The 9,483-nt window shown below is 57.3% G+C and overlaps 1 protein-coding gene across 1 annotated transcript in view; it reads left to right on the forward strand.

Annotated features, from left to right (window-relative positions):
• The window catches only part of FXYD5 (FXYD domain containing ion transport regulator 5), a 9,829-nt gene extending 4,553 nt beyond the window's left edge, over positions 1-5,276 (forward strand). The window contains exons 7-10 of the mRNA XM_008249490.4: positions 2,425-2,502; positions 3,432-3,461; positions 3,542-3,616; positions 5,006-5,276. Of these exons, the coding sequence (XP_008247712.4) occupies positions 2,425-2,502; positions 3,432-3,461; positions 3,542-3,616; positions 5,006-5,055 (233 nt within the window). The 3' untranslated portion in view covers positions 5,056-5,276. The remainder of the gene's footprint in view (positions 1-2,424; positions 2,503-3,431; positions 3,462-3,541; positions 3,617-5,005) is intronic.
• The last annotated feature ends 4,207 nt before the right edge of the window (positions 5,277-9,483 follow it).

The following is a 9,483-nucleotide window of genomic DNA, read 5'->3' on the forward strand; positions in this document are numbered from 1 at the left end:
CAAGGCCCATCTGGGGGTCGCATGTCCGAATCTGGACTGCTCTGATTGGCCAAGCCTGAGTCTTGTGCTCCACCCTGGGGCTGGAAGAAAGGGTCAGCCCTGCCTGGGCCACGCAGACCAGGAGTCCTGCGTTCCGTGGAGTTGTCTCCTCTGGACAGGTGACCTAAGGCTACCGAAGGAGTGGGAAACAGGGCTGAACTGATGTCTGGGGGGGGGGGGGCTGGCCCCACTGGAAAGTACTAAGCAGGGTGAGAGGAATGGCCAGTTGTGCAGGCTGGGCACTGCATTAGAGCATTAGAACTCCAACTCTCAGGCCATGCCATTCCCCTTGCAGATTTTCTTTTAAAAAATTTTTATTTTTTTTAAAGATTTATTTTATTTTTTTGAAAGGCAGAGTTACAGAGAGAGAGGTCTTCCATCCACTGGTTCACTCCCCAGATGGCCGCAGTGGCCGGAGCTGTGCCGATCCTAAGCCAGGAGCCAGGAGCTTCTTCCAGGTCTCCCACGTGGGCGCAGGGGCCCAGGCACTTGGGATATCTTCTGCTGCTTTCCCAGGCCATAGGAGAGAGCTGGACCGGAAGTGGAGCAGCCGAGTCTCGAACCAGTGCCCATTTGGGATGCCGGTGCTTCAGGCCAGGGCATTAACCCACTGCACTACAGCGCTGGCCCCTTGCTGATTTTCTTCTTATTAGTTAAGCAAGCGCAGAACAGGTTTTTTTTTTTTTTTTTTTTTTTTTTTTTTAAAGGCAGAGTTACAGAGAGGCAGAGGCAGAGAGAGAGAGAGAGAGAGAGAGAGAGAGATCTTACATCTGATGGTTCACTCCCCAATTGGCCATAACAGCCAGAGCTGGGCGGATCTGAAGCCAGGAGCCAGGAGCTTCTTCCGGGTCTCCCACGTGGGTGCAGGGGCCCAAGCACTTGGGCCATTTTCCACTGCTTTCCCAGGCCATAGCAGAGAGCTAGATCTGAAGTGGAGCAGCCGGGACTTGAACCGGCGCCCGTATAGGATGCTGGCGTCACAGGCGGCAGCTTGCTGGTCTTTATAATCTTCCCAACTTCCCAGTGGTGGCCCTAGAGCATCTCTTGAGAATCCATCAGATCAGTTTTACCACGATTGGAACCAAGTGTCGGGGAGAGGAGCTTTTCTGATTTGCACGGTGGTGCCCCTGTGGGGAGTGGGGGATAGCGGCCATGTCCACGCTTCCCAACTGAGAAAACTTTTTCACGTCTGCACGTCTGCACGTTGCTGACTGCAGTCCCCCTGCGTACGCATCCCTGGCTGGACACGGCAGAAATTCCACAGGGCCAAGGGCGTCCTGGAGTCAGACACTGCTGACCCACCCTCAAGGCAGCCCAGCGCCCCGTGTGCCAGCCCCAGGGCCTCCCTGCCTCCCGCACCTAGTGGCCACCTGGCTGCGTGCTTCCCAGCTTCCCCTGGTCTGCCCAGAACGCCACAGGCTGTGCGGCTTGAACAGCGGGAGTTGATTTCCCATGATTCTGGAGACACGCAGTCAAAGGCGGAGGCGCTGGCAGGCTTGGCGTCTGGGCAGGGCTCCTCCTTTGGGTTGTAGACGGCTGCCTTCTCGCTCGGTCCCGCGTGGCCTCTCCCAGCCTGTGCAGGTGCAGCGATTGGAAGCCAGCTCTGCAGGCTCCTCCTACAAAGGACACTGCCCTCACCACGGGCTCTACCTTCAGGGCCTCATCTAACCCTAAACTCTGCCCAGGGCCTCCATCTCCTAACTCCACCACAGTGGGCACGAGGGCTGCATCCAGACTGCCCAGCAGGCCACTGGCCTTTGCATTGTCTGTGATCTCAGCACCTCTGACCCCTGCTGTGCTTCTGACGGTCCACTGACGTCCAAAATCCTTGGTTGCCAGTTCTTCCTTCATGGCCGGGCCCAAGGAATTCAGGGTTCATGAGGCAGCTTCTCCTCCTGCCTCCAACGGGGAAGCAGAGGGGCGGAGGCGATGGGGGAGGGGTTATTTTTATGCCCCCCTCTGGTATTTTTGTTCGGGAGCAGAGCCGATGGTCAGTGTTTTACAGGAAGTACCTGCAGGCTGCATAGCTGGGCCAGAGTCCCAGAAATCCTCCTGCCTGGCATTAGCATTTAGCTTCTGGGGAACGGGACGGTCCAGGAGGCCCTAGGAGAGGGGGCAGGCGTGCCTTGGGGGTTGCGGAGGCTGGACTGGACCAGGAGGTGCAGGTTTGCTTCAGGGTTCAGTACCTGCTATTGCTTGTGGCTTCCAGGGCTGGGTGGGACCAGGGGGATGCCCAAGACTGCACTCTAGTTGTGTGGATGTGGGAGAGGGGGTCCCAGTTCCAGACTTCCAGTAATGCCCCACCCCCCCTTTTCTGCACCCATGGCTCACTCTGCTTTCCACCATCTTCTGGCCACTCTCTCTGCCCCCTGCCCTCCACCGAAGGCACCACGACACGCTCCGAGAAATGGTTCCCAAGGAAGGACGTCAGGATGATGGACCCTCAGACCCCAAAGCCACCTGGTCAGTAACTTCCTTCCCAGACTGGAAACGGGCTGTTTCCTCTTTGCTGAGTGCTTCCAGCAGCTGGAGTACAGCCCAGCTTGGGATGGTCCTCAGGAAGCTGTGCTGGGTGGATCAGCAGCTCATAGCTTGGCAGGGAGTGGGCACCCCGTTATGTCTGCACATAGATGGATGAAGGACTGGTGCCCGCGTACCACCTCAAAACTCCATGGTAACCATTGGGTTAGCTCTCAAATCTGCAATTTGGAAATGTAGGCTGGGCTCAGCTGGCTGGTTCTTCTGGTCACAGCCTGGACCTTACTCATGCACCTGAGGTCCCTTGTGATCATGTCCTCCACTTCCAGTGGACCCCAGATGAATGAATGGAAGCGAGAGCCCATTCGTCAGTTCATTCAACAAACATTCACTGAGCGCCTCCTGTGTGCCAGGTGCAAAGGATATGGCTGCCCTTATGGAACCGACATTCTAGTGGGGGAGGGGAGACAGTGAGTAATAATTACATATTCATTATGTAATAATTACCTATAACTGCATAGTAGGTGTTTTGAACCTGCTATGAAGAGTAAAGCAGGTGCTGGGAGTATTTCAGACAAAGGAACAGTGAAGGGCTCACTGAGGAGGAAGTGTCGGAGGGAGCCATGTGGATGGTGTCCAGGGAGTGGGCGCTCCAGGCAGCGAGAGCAGCCAGTGCAAAGGCCCTGAGTTGAGAAGGTATCTGGCATGGTCAGCAGCAGGGAGTCCAGTGGGGGCTGGAGTGCTGGGAGTAAGGGAGGAGGAGATGAGGTCAGAGAGTGGTGGGAGACAGTCGGTGGGGGCTTCGGCTTTTGTTCTAAGGGCACCAAGGCTGAGACCCTGTTTCTGCCATTCACTTGTTCATTCCACAAACCTTTGCGGAACTCTGACTTGTCCTCATCTGTCACATCCTGTAGGTTCGAGTGAGGACGACCCCTTCTACTATGGTGAGTTACCCACAAGAAGGTGTGGGGGAAGAAGGGAGAAAGGCCCCTCTGACTGCACCCTTCCCCTCTCCCCTCTGCAGACGAGGCCACTCTCCGGAAGCGGGGGCTCCTGGTTGCAGCCGTGCTGTTCATCACCGGCATTGTCATCCTCACCAGTGAGAATGGGGGCCGAGCAGAAAGGGCACCGACAGCGGGAGGGGAGGTCCCGGCTTATGCTAGGGCGGAGGGTCAGGTTCTCAAGGGTCCCCAGGCAGGGTTGTTTTAAATGAGGTCTCTGCTGTTGGCTATATACGCCTGCAGACCACCCCTCAGCATGCTGTGGCCTTTGCTTTAGCTCTCGAGTGTGCAGTTTCGACGTGTAGGCAAGATCGCTCCTGGGGGCCTGGTCCTCGCCGGACCTGGGGTCCAGCTCTGTAGCCTCCCTGGATTAACATGTCCATGCCAGCTCGTCTTCTGTCTTCCATGGGGAGATTGGGATCAGAGAGGGTTGAGGAGCTCACCCGAGGCTGCACCACACAGCTCAGGGGAGGACTAGACCCAGCCCCGTGGGAACAGAGCCTGAATGAGGGCTCTGGGGCCATGCCTTGTTCCAATGACAGACACCTGTGAGCACCCACGCTGTGCCCAGTCTGAGCTGGGGGAAGCTGGGGCCACACAGTTCAGTCACTGTGTGCCCGAGCAGAGCAGACCCAGGGGAGGATATTTGCCAGATAAAGCAGTGACAAGACAGAGGGGCCAGGGGAGGCGTGCGTTCTGAAAGGTGAAATCAGAGCTGCTCCTGATGATGAGATGACTAGGAAAACAAAACAACAGCAAAAAACCCGGGCGGCAGGAGCAGCAAGTGCAAAGGCCCTGAGGCAGGAGTGAGGTGCGCAAGTTGCAACAACAGGAGGAGGAGACCCGGGGGCTGTGGCAGAGTAAGCCAGGGAAGAGGAGCAGAGGGGGCCGGAGAGGCGAAAGGGGGTGGCAGGCAGGGATACAGTCAGGAGGCCATGGATTGCTGCTTTCCCGTCCCCTTTGACTTCTGCACTGCCCCCTCATTCACTCTGGGCTGGCCCTTGGCCTCCCGGCTGTCCCTTGAGTCCATCTGTGTCCTCCTGCCTTTACACTGGCTGTTCCCTCTGCCCGTAACACCCTTCCTCCAGATGCCCGCATGGCTTCCCTCCCCTCCTGCAGGTGTTCGCCCAAACGTCTCCTCTGCAGTGAGGTCCCCCAGGGACCCCGGCTCCTTCCTGCCTGTGTTTGTCTTCCTCGCGCTGGCCCCCACCTGACTTGCTCTGTCCTGCTCTTGCTGTTGTCTCTCCCGCCGGAAGGTCAGCCTTTGTGTTCTGGTGTGTTCCCAGGGCCCAGCCCCGTGCTGGCACACAGTAGGTCTGCAGTTACAGCGTCCTGCCTGCTGGAGCCTTCAGAGGGCTCCTCTGTGCCTATGGGTGCTCCTTGCCCTGTGCTCACGTGCACGTCTCATGCCCTGTCCCCAGCACCCAGCGCACACACAGCAGCCATGCGCTTCGCACTCACCATCCAACCATTTCCTTCGCCTGCAGGTGGCAAGTGCCGGCAGTTGTCCCGGTTATGCCGGAACCGCCCCAGGTGAGCCCATCAGGACGGGGCTTGACGACAGGACGGGCACCCCGAGACCGAGCCCCCCACCACGCACCCTGCCCTGGAGGCCGGTTAGGAAGCCCAGCCTGAGAGGACAGGCAGTGATGGACGGGGCCGGAGGGGCTGGCGACCCAGTGCCCTGCCCTCCCAATGCTGCCCCACTCCCCAAGGTGTCCACTCTGCTCAGACGAAAAGTAAACACTGTGGATCTTGCCCGGTGGTCTCTGTGTGCTATGACGGGGGAGTGGAAGAAAGAGGCTGGGGCTGCGCTGGGTCCAGGGCTTGGGGAAGGACGCAGGAGGGAGGGGGAAGGGGGTGGCCATGGGTGAGTTTGTTCCATGAGAGCAGCAGGGCTGTGCAGCTGGAGGCTGCGGGGTCCGTGTACATGGTCATGGTCATGGTCATGGTCGTGGTCTCTGAAGCTAGGTACCCCTAACATACATGTGGGGGGAGCCCCCAGCCCCCAGGGTTCCCTCCCCACCAGGCCACGGCTCCCTTAGCACACACAGTGAGAACGTCACTGGCCAGCACATCCAAGCTGCAGCCCCCCTACCACCACCATCACTGCTTAGCCCAGGACCTTGTCTACCCAACAGGAAGCCGCGCAAGCCCTGGGGTGGGCCCGGGGCAGTGTGGGTGGGTGTTCATCCCCCACCCAGTGGAGGGTGCCATGGGCTCCAGTGGGCTCCAGTGGACCCTTCCCCAAGGCCCTTGGCGGGGTGGGGTGGGGTGGGGGGCTCGCTCGACTGCATCAGGCAGCCCGGAGCTGAGGCAGACGCCCCTGGCCAGATCTGTGGACCCACGGAGCCAAAGTGAAGAGATGAGAGCTTGCTCGCACACTTAGGTCTCAGCCCCGAGCAGGACGCAAAAAGAAAAAAAAAAGAAAAAGAAGTGGCTGCATAGAAAGGAAGATGTGAGTGGATCACAGACGTCAGATGTGATATGGAGGAATAATATGATTATATGGTACTCAGTGTATGCGTAGCCCCCAGGTGCCACATCCGGGGATTCAGCCAGCCTCGGGTCAAAAATATTCAAAGGTTTGCAGCTGTACAACCTTTGTTTTCTTGTATGGATTTTTTTGGGGGGTCTTTTTCATTCCTTTTCTAAACAACACATTATAACAGCTTTTACATAGCACTGGCATTGTGTTAGATACTGTAGGTGGGGTTGGCGCTGTGGCATAGTGGGCTAAACCACCACCTGCGACTCCAGCATCCCATGTGCCACCAGTTCGAGTCCCTGCTGCTCCACTTCCCAGTCCAGCTCCCTGCTAGTGGCTTGGGAAAAGCAGCAGAAGAAAGTCCAAGTGTTTGGGCCCCTGCTACCCATGCGGGGGACCCGGAAGAAGCTCCTGGCTCCTGACTGACCATTGAGGCCATCTGGGGGAGTGAACCAGCAGGTGGAAGACTTCTCTCTCTTTGTCTCTCCCTCTCTCTCTCTGTAACTCTGACTTCAAATAAATAAATAAATCCTTAAAAGGATATTGTAGATAATCTAGAGGTGATTTAAAGTAGCAGGAGAGTGTCTGTAGGGCATTGGCAAACATCACAGCCTCGTAGAAAGGGACCTGAGCATCTGGGGATACTGGGGCTTGGAACCCCTCACCCACGGAGACCGAAGAAAGCCTGCACATGTAGTACGGAGGATGTAAAAACGTTTCCCTATTGGCGCCCACCACCTACTCACCAGGATACCCCCAAACAATCAGGAGGGATCGTCATTTGTCAGTTTATCACACGCACATGCACAGTCATATATAGAGAATTATTATAGCTATGGAGTTGAATGTTTCGAAAAGTCACTGCTCAGGACTTTTGATGTACAAAAGTAGCAATTTCCTACCCGCCCACCTAATGCTATGCATATGGTGATGATGTAAAATGTATTTCATGATACATTTTTTTTTTTTTGACAGGCAGAGTGGACAGTGAGAGAGACAGAGAGAAAGGTCTTCCTTTGCCGTTGGTTCACCCTCCAATGGCCGCCGCGGCCGGCGCACCGTGCTGATCCGAAGGCAGGAGCCAGGTGCTTCTGCTGGTCTCCCATGGGGTGCAGGGCCCAAGCACCTGGGCCATCCTCCACTGCACTCCCTGGCCACAGCAGAGAGCTGGCCTGGAAGAGGGGTAACCAGGACAGAATCCGACGCCCCGACCGGGACTAGGACCTGGTGTGCCAGTGCCGCTAGGCGGAGGATTAGCCTAGTGAGCCACGGCACCAGCCTCATGATACATTTTTAAAAAAAGTCAAAAGCCCTGGGGTGAGGGGACAGAGCAGTTGGGGGGAGGCAGAAACATGGCTTCTTGGGCTAAGCGTGTTTGGCTCCTGGCCAGGCGGCCGCACAGGAGGAGAACGGGGTGTTAGCACAGCACTTCCCATACGGCCTCACACCCTCCGTCCAGCGTGAGCCACACATCCTCCCCCGCACCCCCCCCCCACGCCGCTGGTCACTATTTACAAAGATCAACTCCCCTTTTAACTAAAATTTATTTTAAAAGGTACAGTCATGAATCGGAAGATCAATACCGCTTGACATAAATAGAAGATATCCATAAAGGTGAATCCCGAGAAAAGCAATGGAGCAGATGAAGTGGCCTCCCTGCTGGCCGCTGAACCGCTGGCCACGGGCCGAGCCGGCGCAAAGGGGTCCTCAGCCATGGGGCGGGGCGTGGGGGGCTTCCCCGCCAGCCCAGCCGTCAGTTTTTCCTCCCCATAATGAAGCAGCTCAGGCAGCCTAAGTTTCTAGAGAGTGGTTCAGCCCCTGCTGAAGGAGTTCTTGCTGGCAGGGTCTTGAGATAGCCCAGAGCATCACCTGGCAGTGTCTCTCCTTGCAAAGCCCCCGGATTCACCCACCCTAGCGCGGAATCCCATCTAATCCCCCTCGAGGCCCCGCCCACAGGCGTTGGAGTAAGCGCCCTTAGCATGGGCTTGGGGCACTGACCTCCTGAGACTGGGGGCGCGGTCTGAAGTCACGGAACGGCCGGTTACAGCAGAAGGGACACAGTTAAGAGGGAAAGGCCAAGGAAAGACGCGTTTAGGGGCAAGTGCGGCCCCTCTCAGAGCCCCGAGCACCTGCTGGCCTCTGCGGGTGGAGCCGTGGGCGGTGTTGCGCTCTCCAGGGCTGGCGATGATCCCACCACCCAGCCGGGAGGACGCACTGGGGCTCAGTCACTAATGACGACCTCTGTGGCTAACTTGTCCATAGCTCCGCAGTGGTCAGCGCCCCCACCGGAAGTCACTGTGTAGGGACCAGCTGGAGCTGCCCCAGGCCTCCCGGCGAACAGACCCTCAGAGAGCAGGCCCTGCCGGGCGCTCAAGGGTCCCCCAGCGGCCAAGGGCAAAAGTCGGAGCTCCTTTGCTTCCTCGTGCCATTGGATGGGTTCCGAGACACTCTGGATGTGACTGGCTGTTGTTTGGGGCCTCGGCCCGTTTCAGGGGCCACCACATGGGCCACGCATCTCAGGGGCAGCCGACAAGGGCAGCGCTGACTCAGTGTGTGTGTGTGGGGGGAGGAAGGGGTTGATGGGCACTTGGTTGCCACGCCCCCTCATCCTCTCTAATGGGGTCTCAGACGCCCTGGGAGGAGGGATCCTGGAGGCGCTGGCCCTAATTACAGAGGCCCTTGAAGAAGACTGGGAAGGCCCCTTTCTGCTTAACCTCTCTCGCCAAGCCTGCTGTGTCGCCAAAGTGTTGAGTGCCCTGGTCATCCCATCCCAATCCAGTCGCCCATCTTGTGGGCCTTGGGAAGCAGTTAGGCACCAAAACAGGAGGTCGGAATGACCAATGGGAACAGAGAAGGCGGCCAGTGCGTTAGTCGTGCGTAGCAGATCTAGGAGAGCCCGTGTGGGACGCCACCCGCACCCGCTACAGTGGCTAAAATGAAACAGACGGACAGCTCCAAGGGCTGAAGAGGACGCGGGGCAACGGGGCTTCGCATGCAGTTCCGGCAAGAGCGTAAATTGGTACTGTCACTTGGGAAAACCGAGTTTCTTTTTTTTTTTTTTTTAATTTATTCATTTGAAAGGCACAGTTACAGAGACAAAGGGACACACACACACACACACACACACACAGAATCTTCTATTCATGGCTGGTTCGCTCCCCAAATGGCTACAACAGCCAGAGCTGGGCCAATCTGAAGACAGGAGCAATGAGCTTCTTCCGGGTCTCCCACGCGAGTGCAGGGGCCCAAGCACTTGGGCCATCCTCCACTGCTTTCCCAGGCCACAGCAGAGAGCTGGATGGGAAGTGGAGCAGCTGGGACTCGAACCAGCGCCCATATGGGATGCCTGCCGTGGCTTATCCCAGTTTGCCATAACGCCAGCCTCTGAAAGTTTCTTAAAAAGGTAAGTGTACACTTAACATATGTCCTTACATATTAGTCGGTCAGAACCGATCGAACTGTACCCTCACTACATGT

This window comes from Oryctolagus cuniculus, chromosome 18 (genome assembly GCF_964237555.1).
Source record: "Oryctolagus cuniculus chromosome 18, mOryCun1.1, whole genome shotgun sequence".
In the NCBI taxonomy this organism is placed as follows: Eukaryota; Metazoa; Chordata; class Mammalia; order Lagomorpha; family Leporidae; genus Oryctolagus; species Oryctolagus cuniculus.